Source organism: Salvelinus namaycush, chromosome 13, assembly GCF_016432855.1.
Source record: "Salvelinus namaycush isolate Seneca chromosome 13, SaNama_1.0, whole genome shotgun sequence".
Taxonomy (NCBI): Eukaryota; Metazoa; Chordata; class Actinopteri; order Salmoniformes; family Salmonidae; genus Salvelinus; species Salvelinus namaycush.
In genome coordinates, this window is record NC_052319.1 from 26,723,781 (window position 1) to 26,744,939 (window position 21,159).

The 21,159-nt window shown below is 43.8% G+C and overlaps 1 protein-coding gene across 3 annotated transcripts in view; it reads right to left on the reverse strand.

Moving 5' to 3' along the window:
• Positions 1 to 21,159, reverse strand: part of LOC120058382 (leucine-rich repeat and calponin homology domain-containing protein 1-like) — a 111,803-nt gene that overhangs the window by 37,196 nt on the left and 53,448 nt on the right. For all 3 annotated transcript variants that reach the window (XM_039007007.1, XM_039007006.1, XM_039007005.1), the window contains exons 3-8: positions 17,344 to 17,470; positions 16,742 to 16,847; positions 2,884 to 3,020; positions 1,866 to 1,996; positions 865 to 952; positions 103 to 208 (exon numbers count right to left, since the gene is read on the reverse strand). In XM_039007007.1, coding sequence (XP_038862935.1) covers positions 103 to 208; positions 865 to 952; positions 1,866 to 1,996; positions 2,884 to 3,020; positions 16,742 to 16,847; positions 17,344 to 17,470 — 695 coding nt within the window. The remainder of the gene's footprint in view (positions 1 to 102; positions 209 to 864; positions 953 to 1,865; positions 1,997 to 2,883; positions 3,021 to 16,741; positions 16,848 to 17,343; positions 17,471 to 21,159) is intronic.

A 21,159-nucleotide genomic window follows, 5' to 3' on the forward strand; every position in this document is an offset into this window, starting at 1 on the left:
GGTGGAGTGGGGTGGAGATATCCTTACTGAGAGTGTCAGAGACATGTGGCGTTGTGTGTGTGTGTGTGTGTGTGTGTGCGCGCATCTGTGTGTGTATGCTACCTGTGAGAGCGCTGATGTGTTCGCTGGAGTCGTCTTTGCTTAGCCCCTCCTCCTCTGTGATGTGGGACATGGGGACATTGAGACTCAAGCTGTCCTCGTCTGAGGGCTGAAACAACCACACAGCTCAGTTACCAAAAACACTAGCAAACATTTATGTTACCAACAGAAATCTAAGCACTTCAGCTGGTACAACTCAACAGTATTTCAGTCAGAATCAGCCAAATGTTTCAGCTGCCAGAATACAACCAGATATTCTGTCAAATGCATCATTCCAGAGAACTGTCGTTTCATACCTGACAATATCTTCTTCACTACTTCTATCTGATCATCACAAAATACACTGAGGTCATAGATGAATGTATACGGGTAGAAAAGTAAGAATGAACAAAACATTTAAAAAAGAACAAACTCCCCAAAAAAGAAAGAAGAAGACAAAGAAAAGAAAAGACAGAAAGAAAAGAAAGACAGAAAGACAGAAAGATAGCCTGCTACCCTCAGACTATGTGCTCAACCGGCACAGTACAGCCTAGAACAGCTCTGAGGAGATGGTGACTATTCAACATCACTAGGTAGATGTGCTATTTCTTGCATAATTTTATTATATACATTTCTAAACATTCTGAAGTCATGGTGCAGAAAATGAAGGGAACGTTCAATGGCAATGTATAATGTCGGACACATACTGTGTAATCAATGCAAATGTTACATACAAATGCATGCAGGCGTGCGCACACAACAAACAAACACACACACTCATTCTACCTCGGTGGCAGACAGTCTCTTGTCCCCGTTGTCACTGCCAACTCCTGAGTCAGTGTCCTGTTTCTTATTCTGGTCAATGTCCTCCGTGCTGAGAGGAGAGGGGTGAGAGGATTATGGGACGGCCAGGGTCAGGAGGTAAAAACGCACGCGGAGGAGGAAAGAGGAGAGAAAGTGTAATCGCTCCGATCACAGAGGAGAAGCACGGCTCTGTCACGCTCTCTCTTTCTCTCGCTCTGTCTCTCACACACATGAAAGCTAGGTTTAAGGGAAGTTATCCACAAACAGTCTCCAGACAACTGAACCGAGATTCTCCCTCTCGCTCTCTCACACACACACACACACACACACACACACACACACACCTTGCCGTTTCTAGGCCACCTACATTTGCATCCCAAGGGAGCATGTTCACTGATCAGAGTGAAGCATATGGCATTCTGTCCTTATCTTCATTCACATAAACACGCTAAATCCAATTCTGGCCTCACACCTACTTAATCATTATTACCATTCAATATATAAACTTTATGAGAATCCATGTGAATACAGTTCTACTGAAACATTGGGCCAGGGTGTTGGATCCTTCTACTATGGCTCTATGGCTGAATTATAAATAGCTCTGCTGTTCTTTTCCTCCACTGCCAGGAGTGTGTGTGTGAGAGTGGGATGTGAGTGTGAGTCTCTAAGCTCTCCAGGACAAAAGGAACATTTGTCCTGCCCACGCTTTGCAGTGGGGAGGGTTATAGGGGTGGGGGCGGACATTACAGGGCACATTACAGAACATCCTCCCTCCCTGTAAAACACTTCTCTCATACACACTGTGAGAGGAAGGCTCAGCAGCAGCACTATAACAACAGGTAGAAATTGAGAATCTGGCAACACTCCGTGGTAAATAAATCAGAGGTTGCCAATACTGGTCCTAGAGAGCCAAAGTGTGTGCAGGCTTGTGTACCAGCCCAGCACTAACAGTTGCCTCCATTAGGGTTGCCATAGCAACTCACCTGCCAGTGGTGGGACGTGATAGGCTGAGGCGCTCCATGACAGGCAGGTAGAGAGAGTCAGGCATCTTGTCACTCCGACACGCCTCGATGCTCAGGTACTTAAATACGTGAACTTTTCCCTTTATGCAGATCTAGAAAACAGATCATCAAATGGACGAATTTGAGCAACTAGATGATGATAGAAAAGTAGAAGGTACACAAATAATTCCACTATATGGAAAGCTAAAACAAAATAAACAGTGACATGGTCAATAGAATGCCCTATGATGAATGCTACATTCCATTGCAGCGTATGTCATGCCAGGCTGTGGAGAAAGCAATAGCCCCATGCAGACCCAGACTAGGGACGGCCATTTGAAATATTTTCACTATTCAAATAATATCAGACAAAGCCTTTTCATTGTTAAAATAGGGCTATATATTTTTACTTTTATGAATAGGCCTACTTGCAAGTAATCGAATACTAACGTCCGTTCGGATATTTGATTATCTGTGCCCGGGCCTCCCGGGTGGCGCAGTGGTCTAGGGCACTGCATCGCAGTGCTAACTGCGCCACCAGAGTCTCTGGGTTCGCGCCCAGGCTCTGTCGCAGCCGGCCGCGACCGGGAGGTCCGTGGGGCGACGCACAATTGGGCTAGCGTCGTCCGGGTTAGGGTGGGTTTGGCCGGTAGGGATATCCTTGTCTCATCGCGCTCCAGCGACTCCTGTGGCGGGCCGGGCGCAGTGCGTGCTAACCAAGGGGGCCAGGTGCACGGTGTTTCCTCCGACACATTGGTGCGGCTGGCTTCCGGGTTGGAGGCGCGCTGTGTTAAAGAAGCAGTGCGGCTTGGTTGGGTTGTGCTTCGGAGGACGCATGGTTTTCGACCTTCGTCTCTCCCGAGCCCGTACGGGAGTTGTAGCGATGAGACAAGATAGTAATTACTAGCGATTGGATACCACGAAAATTGGGGAGAAAAGGGGATAAAAAAAAAATTCAAAAAAAAAAGATTATCTGTGCCCATCCCTAACCCAGACTGACCTGTGCAGGTGGGCTCTGTAGGGGGTTGTTCTCCAGCTGTAGTGACTGGAGCTGGGACATTTTCCTGTAGCACACTGGGATGGTGGACACCTTGTTACAGGAGAAATCAAACTTCACCAGGGGAAGCTCCGCCAAGTCTGAGGGCGAACACACAATTCCTAGAGTTAGAGGAGTAATTGTATGTGTGTCAACAGCTCTGGGACATGACTCCAGTGGTCTCCTGAGGGTCATCACTGACAGGGAGCAACATGGAGCTCCATCCACCTATCAGGTGAGAGCTTACAGCCCTGTGGCCGTCATCCTGAGGAAGAGGGAATGTCCACAAGAACAACATCTACCTAGCCCACATCAACAACCCAGTATAAACACCCAGACAACCTCTGAGCAACATCCACAGAATCCAGAGTGTGTGGGTTGACAAGGTCATGACTAGGATCATCAGACAGAACTTTCCCCTCTAGAATCCCCCACAGCCCAGCAGGAGCAGCCCTGATACTTCAAGGGTCCCTCACTGCCAAAGTTCCACTAACATGGACCATGCCAAAAGTTTAAAATAAACTGGAGGAACGTATCTTAGGCACTAACCTCGGCACAAACCCCTATGGCCCTGTCCATGTGGGAGGAGAGACATAGCTAGGGAACAGAAGAAAACCACAGACAGAGAGGCTGACTATCACAACATTGGAAAATACTGATAAACTAAATAGCAGCTATTAGGCTGGGTGTTACTGGTGTACTGTTGTCGTATCATATGCATTTAAATGGGTAACATTGGATAAAGTAGTCCTTAAATCAGACAGAGAAAACAGACAGTGAAAGATCAATGACAGAGGGAGAAATATAGTAAATATATTAACAGCCCAAGTTTTATTAATGTTCTGAGAACGGTAATTATAGGTTATTGGAAGGTCATTAAATAACATTGAGAACATGTTTCAATAAGACTTTTTATAACACCGTTAGCTTAGTTTGGGTTAAATGTTTTCAACTCCAAGCACAGAAATTATGAGAACATGACTCTAAATAGAACCATGAGGAAACCTTATGCTGAAGTACAGAAATTCTCAGCTAAGAAACATATGGTTCTCAGAACGTTATGAGCTAGCTGGGTATCCTGCACCACTCCCATAAGTTTGTGGGAGGGTTGTATGCAAAATAATCACAGGACAAGCAAGCTCTCACAAAGCTCTAACAAAACACATGCTTCTCAGAACGTTACGTGCTAGCTAGGAGAGAAAGAGTAACAGACAGAGCTAGAGAGTCTCAGAGATTCTGTGCCAGCAACACATTCCTGAAAAGGTCGAAATTCAAGCGAAACAATGACGACTATATCTCTCTGACAACCTTTTATAATTAAAATCGCTGAGATGACAAAGATAAATCTTGGCTTGGAGGACATGAGGGTGAGCTCCAAATATACTTTTTTTAACCAACCAGTATTCTACTTTTCTTAATTAGCTGAAATAAGAAAGTCTGTCACATCCTCTTCCCTCAAGGTCACCCCTTAAAATAACTTATGAGGGACTTCTACTATCATTCAGTCTAAAAAGGGAGATCTCATTCTGAATAGTACAGTAAATCAATTCCAGCTTTCAAGAACTTTACCAGCATTTTCTACAACAGGATTTCAACCTCCAGACAATATTTTCAGAATCTATATCACCTACTGCAGGTATTCCCAAACTGGGGTACACGCAATGCCGTCGGGGGTACCCCAAATAAAAATGTGATTCACATTCTTTTACATTTGTGGCTTTTTCAAGAATCTCAAATATAAAATACATTTTGATTTGTTTAACAGTTTTCAGTTACTACATGATTCCATATGTGGTATTTCATAGTTTTGATGGCTTCACTATTACTCTGCAATGTAGAATAATAGTAAAAATAAAGAAAAACCCTTGAATGAGTAGGTGGTCTAAAACTTTTGACTGGTAGCGTATGTGAGAGTGGACCCTCACTAGTATGAAAACTAAATACAGGCACAGACTGTGTGTGGGAAATGATTTATGACTGAGACTCTCTCCAACACAACATTGCAGAGTTATATGCATCCTTTCAAGCACACCCTTCTCATTAACCTGTGGTGAGTAATTCACAATTTCGATGAACAAATAAGGTTTTAATAATAATATATTTTTTTATTTACCCCCTTTTCATGGTATCCAATTGGTAGCTACAGTCTTGTCTCATCGCTGCAACTTCCGTACGGACTCGGTAGAGGCGAAGGTCGAGAGCTGTGCGTTCTCCGAAACCCAACCCAACCAAGCCGCACTGCTTCTTGACACAATGCCCACTTAACCCGGAAGCCAGCCGCACCAATGTGTCAGAGGAAACACCGTACACCTGGCGACCGTGTCAGCCTGCACTGCGCCCGGCCCGCCACTAGTGCGCGATGGAACAAGGACATCCCTGCCGGCCAGACCCTCCCCTAATCCGGACGACGCTGGGCCAATTGTGCGCCACCCCATGGGTCTCCCGGTCACGGCCAGCTGCGACAGAGCCTGGACTCGAACCCAGACTCTCTAGCGGCACAGCTAGCACTGCGATGCAGTGCTTTAGACCACTGCACAACTCAGGAGGCCCCAAATAAGGTTTTATATGTAAGATGGTTAAATAATGAGCAAAATAATTGATTATTATTATTTGTGCCCTGGTCCTATAAGAGCTCTTTGTCACTTCCCACGAGCTGGGTTGTGACAAAAACTCACACTCATTCTTATGTTTAATAAATGTATCGTATAGTGTGTGTGTGTGGCAGGCGTAGAATGATGGCAAAAAACTACATTTGAGAGTGCGCTGACCCTGGTGCTAGAGGGGGTATGCAGCTGGAGGTTGAATGAAGGGGTACGGGACTATAAAAAGTTTGGAAACCACTGACATACTGAATCAGTAACCATAGGAATTTCCAAAAACCTTCAGTAAACCTCTAAGGCAAGACGACTAAAATACTTCAGTGCCTTGGTGGTCCAGTAAGGAGGTCTCAACAAAAAGACATTTGGGGAGGGACGCCCCGAAAGTTCAACAACCATTCATCTAAAACCTGATTTCCCAACATCCCCTCCTCCCCAGGGCTCTCATCCAATCCACTATCTCCTCTCCTGTCCTCCACTAACGGAGTCGAGCGTCCTGGCCAGATTAAGGCTCATCAATCAAACCCAGAGAGGATGGAGCATCTGCAGCGGGATCATAAAGCACTTTCTGTAAATCTGCAACAGAGACGCACACGAGGAAAATATTTAGTAAGACTGGTCGTAAAAATACTCTCGTCCATCATTCAGACAACGAGAGGTTCTGACAGATGGTGGGTGGCGTCTCTGGGACTTAAAGAGCTGTCCTGTCACAGACGTCTTTTACTCTACTAGACCTCTCAAACCACAAAGACCACTGCTACAATACCCCTAGGCCCTAAGACATACCAGGAGACTGGATCATAGACATCATATATATGTTTGAGACAGACATACACTGAACAAAAATATAAAAAACGCAAAATGTAAAAGTGTTGGTCCCATGATTCATGAGTTGAAATAAAACATTCCCGAAATGTTCCATACGCACAAAAACCTTATTGCTCTCAAATTTTGTGCACACATTTGTTTGCATCCCTCTTAGTGAGCTTTTCTCCATTGCCAAGATAATCCATCCATCTGACAGGTGTGGCATATCAAGACGCTCATTAAACAGCATGATCATTACACAGGCGCACCTTGTGCTGGGTACAATAAAAGGTCACTAAAACAGGGGTGGGCAATTCCAGTCCTCGAGGGCCTGATTGGTGTCACAGTTTTTCCCCAGCCCCAGCTAACACACCTGACTAGAATAAACACCTAATCATGATCTTCAGTTTAGAATGCAATTTGATAAAATCAGCTGTGTTTGCTAGGGATGGAGAAAAAGTGTGACACCAATCAGGCCCTCGAGGACTGGAGTTGCCCACCCCTGCTCTAAAATGTGCAGTTTTGTCACAGAACACAATGCCACAGACGTTCCAAGTTGAGGGAGCGTGCAATTGGCATGCTGACTACAGGAATGTCTACCAGATCTGTTGCCAGAGAATTTCATGTTAATTTCTCTACCATAAACTGCCTCCAATGTCGTTTTAGAGAATTTGGCAGTACGTCCAACCTGCCGCAGCAGATCATGTGTAACCATGCCAGCCCAGGACCTCCAAATCCGGCTTCTTCACCTGCGGGATCGTCTGAGACAAGGCCCCTGGACAGCTGATGAAACTGTGGGTTAGCACAACAGAAGAATTTCTGAACAAACTGTCAGAAAGTCTCAGGGAAGCTCATCTGCGTGCTCGTCGTCCTTACCAGGGTCTTGACCTACTGCAGTTTGGCGTCGTAACCGACTTCAGTGGGCAATTGCTCACCTTCGATGGCCACTGACACGCTGGAGAAGTGTGCTCTTCATAGATTAATCCCTGTTTCAACTGTACCGGGCAGTTTGGGCGTCGTGTGGGCGAGCGGTTTGTTGATGTCAACATTGTGACCAGAGTGCCCCACGGTGGCGGTGGGGTTATGGTATGGGTAGGCATAAGCTACAGACAACGAACAGAATTACATTCTATCAGTGGCAATTTGAGTGCACAAAGATAGTGACAAGATCCTGAAGCCCATTGTTGTGCCATTCATCCGCTGCCATCACCTCATGTTTCAGCATGATAATGCATGGCCCCTTTACACAATCTGTACACAATTCCTGGAAGCTGAAAATGTCCCAGTTCTTCCATGGCCTGCATACTCACTAGACATATCACCCATTGAGCATGTTTAGGATGCTCTGGATCGACGTGTATGACAGCGTGTTCCAGTTCCTGACAATATCCAGCAACTTTGTGTAACCGATGTGAAATGGCTAGCTAGATAGCGGTGGTGCGCGCTAGCAGCCTTTCAGTCGGTGACTTCACTTGCTCTGAAACCTTGAAGTAGTGGTTCCCCTTGCTCTGCAAGGGCCGCGGCTTTTGTGGAGCGATGGGTAACGATGCTTCGTGGGTGACTGTTGTTGATGTGTGCAGAGGGTCCCTGGTTCGCGCCCGGGTCGGGGCGAGGGGACGGACTAAAGTTATACTGTTACATTTGCACAGCCATTGAAGAGGACTGGGACAACATTCCACAGGCCACAATTAACAGCCTGGTAACCTCTATGAGAAGGAGATGTGTAAATTCTCACAATGACCAAGTTTCTGCTCACAAGACCAGACATTTTCTCAGTGCCCCAAAAAATTTGGGGGAACATTGGTACTATGAACTATATTCCAAGTAACTGATATCTGAGCCCAGCCAAATCACAGACCCACTGAACAAAAATATAAACACGAAATGCAACAATTTCAAAGATTTTACTGAGTTATAGTTCATATAAGGAAATCAGTCAATTCAGATAAATTGATTAGGCCCTTTATTGTGGATTTCACATGACTTGGAATACAGATATGCCTCTGTTGGTCACAGATACCTTTAAAAAAAAAAGTAGGGGCGGGGATCAGAAAACCAGTCAGTATCTGGTGTAACTACCATTTGCCTCATGCAGCGTGCTTACAGTGAACACTGAGGCTGTACCCTTAGTTTTAGATAGTAGCCGATAGGCCATTGTGGCTATTTGAGTATAACGTAGTTCTACCAACAAAACAAAACGGAGCAAATCCCATAACATTATCACATGTAAATAGCTTTTGATTTCTATGATTATAGTCTACAGTAGCCTATACGTGCTGTTCAATGCAGGCCTACATTGCATGAGACTTTTAAACACGTTTTTACATTATAAAAGGGCTTGACATTAATTCATGATGTTTTACTTGGTCTGTGACACCATAGGCCAAATAGGTTTTAGGTTAGGTTAATTTGTATTGTGTTGCAGGATGCAAAAAAACAATTATAATGAATTATCATTACCATACAGAGAATTAGACAATGTAGCCTACCCCACTGCTTATTGGCTTATTTGCACAGTCAAGCCTGTCTCAAAATACAACACTGCCCCTTTATGACATAAGCTTTTTACCTGACTGGCTTTTCAAAGACTACTTGAAATGTAGCCTACACGTTTTGTGCTCTTGTAGGAAGCAGTAACACCCCATTGCTGACCTATACTTATCTATAACTGGGCTAATAACTCGCTAACTAGCAAAGAATATCAACAAATGTGCACACGTGCGGATCAAATCTGAAAAACCCATTCCCTCCCAGGTGATTGGAAGACTAGAATTCTACTCCGTTGCACTCTGGCTAAAAGAAAATCAAAGACTCAATCTTGCAAAGTTAGATTTGTTTTTGGTTTGTTGCATTGAAAGTTGCTGATATAATGTTGAGTCGATCACAGAAAAAACGTTGATCTATATAGCGCGGCAATCATGGAAGTAATCTCTTGTGCACACGCGCAATTTATAGTGAACGTTAGCTATGACTTAATTGAATAACCGCGTAACTGACCGTTATGAACACTGCCAATAAAATACCCATCAAAACGGTTTAAAATAGGCCCTACTTTCATTAACTTTATTTTCATGTACAGTGTATTCGGAAAGTATTCAGACCCCTTCACTTTTCCCACATTTTGTAACTTTACAGCCATATTCTAAATAGGATTAAATTGTTTTTTCCCCCTCAATCTACACACAATACCTCATGAATGACAAAGCAAAAACAGGTTTAGAAATGTTAGCAAAAACAAAAACATGAATAAAAAAAAGACAATAAATATAACATTTACATAAGTATAAAGACCCTATACTAAGTACTTTGTTGAAGCACCTTTGGCAGAGATTACAGCCACGAGTTGTTTTAGATACAGTATGATGCTACAAGCTTGGCACACCTGTATTTGGAGAGTTTCTTCCATTCTTCTCTGCAGATCCTCTATCATATCTAATTTCAGGTCTCTCCAGAGCTGTTAGATCGGGTTCAAGTCCGGGATCTGGCTGGGCCACTCAAGGACATTCAGAGACTTGTCCCGAAGCCACTCCGGCTTTGTCTTGGCTGTGTGCTTAGGGTCATTGTCCTGTTGGAAGGTGAACCTTCGCCCCAGTTTGAGATCCTGAGAACTCTGGAGCAGGTTTTCATCAAGGACCTCTCTGTACTTTGTTCCGTTCATCTTTGCCTTGATCCTGACTAGTCTCCCAGTCCCTGCCGCTTAAAAACATCCCCACGGCATGATGCTGCCACTACCATGCTTCACCGTAGGCAGCATTCGCGCAAAACTGAAAATGTGAACCACTGCATTTAACCATAGAAAGATGACTGGGAATATGGCCGAATATAAACAGTGTAGTTATTTCATCCGCAAGGCAATCAAACAAGCGAAATGTCGGTATAGGGACAAAGTGGAGTCGCAATTCAACGGCTCAGACACGAGACGTATGTGGCAGGTTCTACAGGCAATTACGGACTACAAAAAGAAAACCAGCCACGGACACAGATGTCTTACATCCAGACAAACTAAACACCTTCTTTGCCCGCTTTGAGGATAATACAGTGCCACCGACGTGGCCCGCTACCAAGGACTGCGGGCCCCCCCTCTCCTTCTCCATGGCCGACGTGAGTAAGATAATTAAACGTGTTAACCCCCGTAAGGTTGCTGGCCCAGACGGCATCCCTAGCCGCGTCCTCAGAGAATGCGCAGACCAGCTGGCTGGTACGTTTATGGACATATTAAATCACTACTTATCCCAGTCTGCTGTCCCCACATGCTTCAAGATGGCCACCATTGTTCCTGTACCCAAGAAGGCAAAGGTAACTGACCTAAATGACAATCACCCCGTAGCACTCACTTCTGTCATCATGAAGTGCTTTGAGATACTAGTTAAGGATCATATCACCTCCACCTTACACCCTAGACCCACTTCAATTTGCATACCACCCCAACAGGTCCACAGGCGATGCAATCACCATCACACTGCACACTGCCCTATCCCATCTGGACAAGAGGAATACCAAAGTAAGAATGCTGCTCATTGACTACAGCTCAGCATTCAACACCATAGTACCCTTCAAGCTCATCATTAAGCTTGAGGCCCTGCGTCTCAACCCCTCCCTGTGCAATTGGGTCCTGGACTTCCTGACGGGCTGCCCCCAGGTGGTAAAGGTAGGAAACAACATCTCCACTTCGCTAATCCTCAACACTGGGACCCCACAAGGGTGCGTGCTCAGCCCCCTCCTGTACTCCCTGTTCACCCATGAATGCGTGGCCATGCACGCCTCCAACTCAATCATCAAGTTTGCAGGGAACAGTAGTGGGCTTGATTACCAACAACGACGAGACAGCCTACAGGGAGGAGGTGAGGGCACTCAGAGTGTGGTGTCAGGAAAACAACCTGCCACTCAACATCAACAAAAGGAGCTGATCGTGGACTTCAGGAAAAAGCAGAGGGAGCATCCGCCTATCCACATCGATGGGACAGCAGTGGAGAAAGTGGAAAGTTTTAAGTTCCTTGGCGTACACATCACGGACAAACTGAAATGGTCCACCCACACAGACAGTGTGGTGAAGAAGGCACAACAACACCTCTTCACATTTCTTCAGCCTCCTGAGGTTGTCTTGTCACCTAAATCCTTCAAACTTTTACAGACGCACAATTGAGAGCAACCTGTCGGGCTGTTTCACCGCCTGCTACGGCAACTGCACCTCCCTCAACCACAAGGCTCTCCAGAGGGTGGTGAGGTCTGCACAACGCATCACCGGGGGCAAACTACCTGCCCTCCAGGACACCTACAGCACCCGATGTCACAGGAAGGCCATCCAGAAGGCGAGGTCAGTACAGGTGCATCAAAGCTGGGACAGAGAGACTGAAAGACAGCTTCTATGTCAAGGCCATCAGACAGTTAAACAGCCATCACTAACACAGAGAGGCAGCTGCCTACATACAGACTCGAAATATTGGCCACTTTAATAAATGGATCACTAGTCACTTTAAATAATGCCACGTTAATGTTTACATATCTTACATTGCTACCACCATTGCTATATACTGTATTTTATACCATCTATTGCATCTTGCCTATGCTGCTTGGTCATCGCTCATCCATATATTTATATGTACATTTTCTTATTCTTGCCCTTTAGATTTGTGTGTATTAGGTAGTTGTTGTGGAATTGTTAGATTACTTGTTAGATATTACTGCACTGTCGGAACTAGAAGCACAAGCATTTAGCTACAATCGCATTAACATCTGCTAACCATGTGTATGTGACCAATAAAATTGGTTTTGACTTGATTAGGGATGGTGCCAGGTTTCCTCCAGACGTCAGGCCAAATAGTTCAATCTTGGTTTCATCAGAACAGACAATCTTGTTTCTCAGAGTATTTAGGTGACTTTTGGCAAACTCCAAGTGGGCTGTCATGTGCGTTTTACTGAAGAGTGGCTTCCGTCTGGCTATTCTACCATATAGGCCTGGTTGCAGAGATGATTGTCCTTCTGGAAGGTTTTCCCATCTCCACAGAGGAACTCTAGAACTCTGTCAGCGTGACCATCAGGTTCTTGGTCACTTCCGAGGTCCAAGGTCCTTCTCCCCCAATTGCTCAGTTTGGCTGGGCGGCCAGCTCTTGGAAGAGTCTTGGTGGTTCCCAACATTTTCCATTTAAGAATGATGAGGCCACTGTGTTCTTGAGGACCTTCAATGCTGCAGAAATGTTTTGGTACCGTTCCCCAGATCTGTGCCTCGGCACAATCCTGTCTCGGATCTCTACGGACAATTCCGAAAATAAAGATGTACAGTGTATTCGGAAAGTATTCAGACCCCTGCCTTTTTCCACATTTTGTTACATTACAGCCTTATTCTAAAATGTATTAAATACATACAAATCTTAATTAATCTAAACACAATAACCCAGAATAACAAAGTGAAAACAGGTTTTTTGAAATATTTACAAATGAAATACCTTATTTACTTAAGTTTTCAGACCCGGAGCAAACTTGCTCCAGAGCGCTCACAACCTCAGACTGGGGCGAAGGTTCACCTTCCAACAGGACAACGACCCTAAGCACACAGCCAAGACAAAGCAGGAGTGGCTTCGGAACAAGTCTTCGGAACAATGTCCTTGAGTGGCCCAGCCAGAGCCCGAACTTGAATCCGATTGAACAGCTCTGGAGAGACCTGAAAATAGGTGTCCAGCGACGCTCCCCATCCAACCTGACCGAACTTGAGAGGATCTGCAGAGAAGAATGGGAAAAACTCCCCAAATACAGGTGTGCCAAGCTTGTAGCATCATACACAAGAAGACTCGATGCTGTAATCACTGTCAAAAGTGCTTCAACAAAGTACTGAGTAAAAGGTCTGAGTACTTTATGTAAATGTGATATTTCCTTTTTTATTTTATAAATTATCAAAAAAATCTAAAACCTGTTTTTGCTTTGTCATTATGAGGTATTGTGTGTAGATTGATGGGAAAAAACGATTTAATCAATTTTAGAACAAGGCTGTAACGTAACAAAATGTGGAAAATGTCAAGGGGTCTGAATAGTCTCCAAAGGCACTGTACAATGGCATTCTAGGCGATTCTGTGCTTCCAACATTGTGGCAACAGTTCGGCGAAGGCCCTTTCCTGTTCCAGCATGACAATGCCCCCGTGCACAAAACGAGGTCCATACAGAAATGGTTTGTCAAGATCGGTATGGAAGAACTTGACTGGCCTGCAGAGCCCTGACCTCAATCCCATCGAACACCTTTGGGATGAATTGGAACCCCAACTGCGGGCCTAATCGCCCAACATCAGTGCTCGTGGATGAATGGAAGCAAGTCCCCGCAGCAATGTTCCAACATCTAGAGGAAAGCCTTCCCAGAAGAGTGGAGGATGTTATAGCAGCAAAGGGGGGACCATCTCCGTATTAATGTCCATGATTTTGAAATTTGACAAGCAGGTGTCGACATACTTTTGGTCATGTAGTGCAACTACACCTGTATATACTATAGCCTACTTTATTTAATTGAGACCAACACACCTGATCTCTAATGTATGGCTACTGAACTTGAACTTGGAGCAGCAAGAATGATGACAGCTACAATTGCTACTTTTGCATATAGGATATAGCCTACCTTTTTAGAAGGATGATTTGCCAGCAGAGACAAATACATGAGTAATCAATACTTATTGAAAATGAAAAGGCACAATGCTCGCTCACCATAGCAGCCTAACCTATGAGCACGACGTGTCTTTTCCTTTTAAATGTTACATTTTTTGATTGCACCTCGACTCATGTTGGTTGAGCAGCCTCCACTTCTTTTCATTATCAATATTTATTTAGACACTGTAGTAAATTACAATCATATTTATGTTACTTTCATATTTAAGTTAACTGCCACGCGATTCTCCGCCCATGTAGGCAGCGTACTCTATATTAATGAGACCACACATACTAGGTGCACTTGGACTCACGCCCAACTAGGAGAGGAGAGGTGGGCTACTGAAGTTGAAGCAGCAAATTCTGTGTGTGAATAATGCTGTATGTGTTTTAATACAATAGGTAGGCTCAGGCTGACGCATACAAAGCAGAAAAATTAGTTGCCAAATAATCCGCGGGACAACAAAAATATTTTAAATCGCAAAGTCATCTGTCTGACTGCCTGCTCCCGCCGCCCGCAGCATGAAAAATGCAGATAGCGCCACAATTATCTCTGTCGGGACACGCGGGTCCCGCGGGATGCCCTAACTGTAACCTCAAATTCCAAGACCATAAATCCTGTGGCGGTTCGCAACTCAAAACTACCTCTAGAATGGGTGTGTCCAAACATTTGACTGGTACTGTATATATCCACACACACATCTTTTAACAATATATTTTCCTTTATTACTATTTTGCGCTAACCCTACCACCCCTCCCCTAATTGAAGTAAACTAATGAACAACACTTAGGCTTCTACTTCCAGCTTATACACACACTATATACAGTCGTATGAACACGTTTGGGCACCCCTGACAATTTCCATTTATAAATAATTGGGTGTTAGGATCAGCAATTTCATTTTGATCTATCAAATAACTGATGGACACAGTAATATTTCAGTAGTGAAATGAGGCTTATTGATTAACAAAAAATGTGCAATATGCATCAAAACAAAATTAGACTGGTGCATAAATTTGGGCACCCCAATAGAAAAATCACATCAATATTTAGTAGAGCCTCCTTTTGCTAAAATAACAGCCTCTAGACGCTTCCCATAGCCTCTAATGAGTGTATGGATTCTGGATGAAGGTATTTTGGACCATTCCTCCTTACAAAACATCTCCAGTTCAGTTAGGTTTGATGGTTGCCGAGCATGGACAGCCTGCTTCAAATCATCCCACAGATTCTCAATGATATTCAGGTCTGGGGACTGGGATGGCCATTCCAGAACATTGTACTTGTTCCTCTGCATAAATGCCCGGATAGATTGAGCAGTGTTTTGGGTCGTTGTCTTGTTGAAATATCCAGCGCCGGCGTAACTTCAACTTTGTGACTGATTATTCAACATTATTCCCAAGAATCTGCTGATATTGAGTGGAATCCATGCGACCCTTAACTTTAACAAGATTCCCAGTACCGGCACTGGCCACACAGCCCCACACCATGATGGAACCCCCACCAAATTTTACTGTGGGTAGCAAGTGTTTTTCTTGGAACGCTGTGTTCTTTTGCCGCCATGCATAACGTCCCTTGTCATGACCAAATAACTCAATCTTTGTTTCATCAGTCCACAGCACCTTATTCCAAAATGAAGCTGGCTTCTCCAAATGTGCGTTTGCATACCTCAAGCGACTCTGTGACGTGGCATGTGTGCAGGAAAGGCTTCTTCCGCATCACTCTCCCATACAGCTTCTCCTTGTGCAAAGTGCGCTGAATTGTTGAACGATGCAGTGACACCATCTGCAGCAAGATGATGTTGTAGGTCTTTGGACGTGGTCTGTGGGCTGTTTTTGACCGTTCTCACCATCCTTCGCCTTTGCCTCTCCGATATTTTACTTGGCCTGCCACTTCTGGCCTTAACAAGAACTGTGCCTGTGGTCTTCCATTTCCTCACTATGTTCCTCACAGTGGACACTGACAGCTTAAATCTCTGCGATAGCTTTTTGTAGCCTTCCTCTAAAACATAATGTTGAACAATCTTTGTTTTCAGGTCATTTGAGAGTTGTTCAAGGCTTGTTCAAGGCTTAATGAGCTCACCAAACCAATTGTGTGTTCCAATTAATCAGTGCTAAGTAGTTACAGATATTCAAATCAACAGAATGACAAGGGTGCCCACATTTTTGCATAGCCTATTTTTCACATCTGATATAATTTCATACAACTTAATATTGCTACACTAAAAATCTTTGTCTGGACAATACCCCAGTACTCAGCTTTTATTAGAAAATGAATGGCATGCCACTGTGATCATTTTCTGTGACGACAGAGTAAATTATTATGCAGCCTCAGAGGGGTGCCCAAACCTTTTCATACGACGGTACATTTTAAGGACACAATCTATTTTACAATAGTTATATTTTGTTTGTTTTTTGGCTTGTCCTTCCTCTACCCTCAACCTCTCCCATCTATTTCTGATGTCCATCCAGTTTGATTTCGATTTGCCATATATTTTTCAACTGTGTTGCTTTACAAAAGTTCTGAACCTTTCTATTCTCATAGTTTCCACAGATTGTAATTCAAAGACAAACATAGAATTCCTCTTTAGGTAACTGGTTCCCTAAATATTCTGTGATCCACCAAAATCAGCTAAATAAACAAACGATTGTTTCCAAACACAACCCGGACATGACCCAGCTGCGACAAAACATCCGAGTCTCTTCGTGACCCATCTGGAAAACACTTCCTTAGGTATCAAAACTCACTTACAGGAAAGACATATGGCAGGTAATATGGTTTAATGGGTCTAAACTCACCTTCAGGTAGGACACAGAGCAGGTTTCTGCGGACGTTGAGTTCTCTGAGGGCCTTGAGTCGGCCGATGTGACGGGGCAGAGCAGTGATCTCATTACAGCTCACATCCTGTAGGGGGCACAACACACTGAGTTAACTCACACACAACTAACGCTTTACTGATGAGTGTGCAGGATTTTGTTCCAGCCCTGTTCAAACACACCTGATTTATCTAATCATGGTCCTGATGAGTTGCAGATAAGAGAATCAGGTGTGTTAGAGAAGGGCTGGTCTGCTCACCCAGTAACTCTCCAGGAGGATGGTTAGTCGCCCCTTGTGTACAAGAGCTACGTTAAGGACTAGGGGTTTGTATGGCTCATAACACATCCATATTAAATGCTCCCTATCCCACTGTTCTTCCCTGTCTCCTCACATGAAGTCAGACAATGTCTCCCCTCTCCTCTCCTTCCCTGCTCTAGCTGCATGAGGGCCGGTTCCATTAATTTCACCCCTCAGTGGAGAACAGAACAGTTACATAAGGCCTGGCTAGGAGCTCACACAGGAAACTAAGAGCTGAGTCAGAGACTGGCACACACACAAGAGAGAGAGAAAGATAATCTCTTACCAGCTCCATGAGGCTCCTGAGCTGTCCGATGGCCTCAGGTATACACACCAGTTTGTTGTTGCTGGCAATGAGGACTCGTAGGGGTAACCCACACAGGGAGGCTGGCAGAGCACACAGCTGGTTCCGACTGTGGACACAAACACACAGAGGTATTATATTACACACCAGCAGAGAGATGCAGATCAAAGAGCGATACATAGGATGTCCAGAGTGTCTACAATCTAGACCTGACGACGATCCACTTGGATGGAAACTTCAATTTAAAAAAGTGTCAGATGTGTGATGGACCTTGTGTCATGTACTCTAATATACATGAATACGACCCCATACCAACTGAACCCATTTCCTTAAAAGGGGAATATCACCATGGCTCTGCCACGGCCTATAGTCATTACTATATTAACAACATTACGTTTTTATCATAAACATCACAATTATCCAAACCACAAGCTAGAACATTTTCATTTCACTGGTAGAATCAGGAAGTGCATACGGAAAGTATTCAGAAATCTAGATTTATTTTCCACATTGTTACTTTACAGCCTTATTGTAAAATGGATTCAATTGTTTTTCCCCCATCAATCTACACACAATATCCCATGACAACAAAGCAAAAACAGGTTTTTAGATATTTTTGCAAATGTATTAAAAAACAATGAAATATCACATTTACATAAGTATTCAGACCCTTTACTCAGTACTTTGTTGAAGTACCTTTGACAGCGATTACAGCCTCGAGTCTTCTTGGGTATGATCCTGATTCAGATGACCATCCTACCCATGCTAGATTACGGACAATTTATAGATCGGCAGGTAAGGGTGCTCGAGCGGCTAGATGTTCTTTACTATTCGGCCATCAGATTTGCCACCAATGCTCCTTATAAGACACATCACTGCACTCTATACTCCTCTGTATACTGGTTCTCTCTGTATACCCGTCGCAAGACCCACTGGTTGATGCTTATTTATAAAACCCTCTCCAGGTCTCTCCAGAGATGTTCAGTTGGGTTCAAGTCCGGGCTCTGGCTGGGCCACTCAAGGACATCCAGAGACTTGTTCCGAAGCCACTCCTGCATTGTCTTGGCTGTGTGCTTAGAGTCGTTGTCCTGTTGGAAAGTGAACCTTCGCCCCAGTCGGAGGTCCTGAGAACTCTGGAGCAGGTTTTCATCAAGGATCTCTGTACTTTGCTCTGTTAATCTGTCCCTCAATCCTGACAATTCTCCCAGTCCCTGCTGCTGAAAAACATCCCCCACAGCATGATGCTGCCACCACCATGCTTCACCGTAGGGATGGTGCCAGGTTTCCTCCAGACGTGACGCTTGGCATTCAGGCTAAATAGTTCAATCTTGGTTTCATCAGACTAGTGAACCTTGTTTCTCATGGTCAGAGTCCTTTAGGTGACTTTAGGCAAACTCCAAGTGGGCTGTCTTGTGCCTTTTACTGAAGAGTGGCTTCTGTCTGGCCACTATATCATAAAGGCCTAATTAGTAGAGTGCTGCAGAGATGGTTGTCTTTCTGGAAGGTTCTCCCATCTCCACAGAGGAACTCTGGAGCTCTGTCAGAGTGACCATCAGGTTCTTGGTCACCTCCCTGACCAAGGCCCTTCTTCCCCGACTGCTCGGTTAGGCTGGGCGGCCAGCTCTAGGAAGAGTCTTGATGGTTCCAAACTTCTTCCATTTAAGAACGATTGAGCCCACTGTGTTCTTGGCTCCCTTCAATGCTGCAGAAAGGTTTTGGTACCCTTACCCAAATCTGTGCCGATACAATCTTGTCTCAGAGCTCTACGGACAATTCATTTGACCCCGTGGCTTGGTTTTTGCACTGACATGCACGGTCAACTGTGGGACCTTATATAGACAGGTGTGTGTTTTTCCAAATCATGTCAAAATAAATGAGTTTACCACAGGTGGACTCCAATCAAGTTGTAGAAACATCAAGGATGATCAATGGAAACAGGATGCATCTGAGCTCAATTCCGAGTCTCATAGCAAAGGGTCTGAATACTTATGTGAAAATATTTGTATTTTATTTCTAATACGTTTGCAAAAAAATCTAAAAACATGTTTTTGCTTTGTCATTATGGGGTATTGTGTGTTGATTAAATTTGGATTTTCTATTTATTTAATCAATTTTAGAATAAGGCTTTAACGGAACAAAATGTGGATAAAGTTATGGGGTGTCAATAATTTCCGAATGCACTATACATGGTTATACCCAACAGGAGAAAGACCTTGTCTATATTCTTATGTAAACATAAGCTTTTTGAATAATTTTAAATCAATTAAGGTTAAGAGTGTAAAGGCAAAGCGCACTATCTGCATTCTAAGAATGTAATGACATATTCCAGGGATGGGGGGGGCTCAGTCAGGGTTTCAACTTACTGTTGAGAGTTAGAATAACAGAATACACAAGTGCAATTTTGAAATTTGTCAGCAAACATTTTTAGATTGGTAAGTTAGCTGCTTGACTATGTATCAAAACGTGTAGTAAACATGGTCAAATTAATTGATAACCAGTTATCAACATAAAAACTGCAAACATCCACCCTATTGCAACATTTGTAGAATAGCAGGATATTAGCTGTAAAAGTTTGTTTTGTCTTCGCTGTCACAAGGGGGGGCCGCTAAAATGTTTAACTCAATGTTTAAGGTGGGGGGGGGAGGGGGGGGGGGGGGGGTCTGGATGTGGGTACGCAGACCCACGAGCCACTGCAGCCACTCATGGGGAGTTTTTTGTGGCTCCCACCCCCATCAAAGTTGCCCATCCCTGACATATTCATATTAACAGTAGATGTAAATGACTCAGTGTGTGTAATTGCTTGTGTGTAATGTGCTGTAGTGTTTTCATGATACCAGAAATGTTTAGGTACAAGGTATAGTATCACAATACTCAATACCAAGACAATAACACAGCAAAAAAATAAAGCATATTAGCCAGTCACAGAATGACACTTGATCCAGACAGAAACTCAGCTACTACTCTGTTAAATCGTTGGGCATCTTATGAGTTCAACATCATTCCATTAGACATGTTTTACGTCAACATCCATGTTGCATTAATGAATCAATTCTACAATCAATTTGACTCTGTTTTTACCTCTGTTTTTAGCGTTCTAAGGCACTGCATCTCAGTGCTGGAGGAGTCACTACTAGGGTTGCAAAAGGAAGGATACTTTCCGGTAAATTTTCCATGGGAAGTTAAGCCCGGGAATTTGGGGAATTTTGCTTAAATTCATCCAAAAAGTGAGCTTATAACAGTGAACCTTTTTTGTGGGATACACATAAGGCAATTCAATGGAATTGCAACCCTCTGCATGCACAGTGCATTCTTCCATCACATGTACAGCTGATTCTCAAGCTCTTGCACACTAATGAGATGCTATTGTGCCCACAATACTACACTGTCTGAGCCAAGGACTACATGCTTTCTGGTAAGTTTTGATTACAATACTGGGTGGGGTGAATATATTTTATATGATATACATGGTTTTTTGTTAACTAGTAAATAGTAGCATACAGCAAAGTGTGATTAAATAATTTCTAAATTGTTAACAATTTCTGCCATGTGGGTTTTAAAATGTTAGTTTTTGCTACCATGTGGGTTTTAACTTGCTTGAGCCTGCTAACAGTGTTAAATCGCCTGTATTTTAAAACATTTATCTTACAAAGGAGTTGTTTAATCTAACTGCTTAACTATTGATCTGTACATGGAAGTGTATTTGTTTGTTTTGTTTACACATTTTACTTACAACAAGCAACCTCTGACAATAGTCCCTCTACTTCTAATCGAGGTGAAAATGATGAGTCAGACACCTTA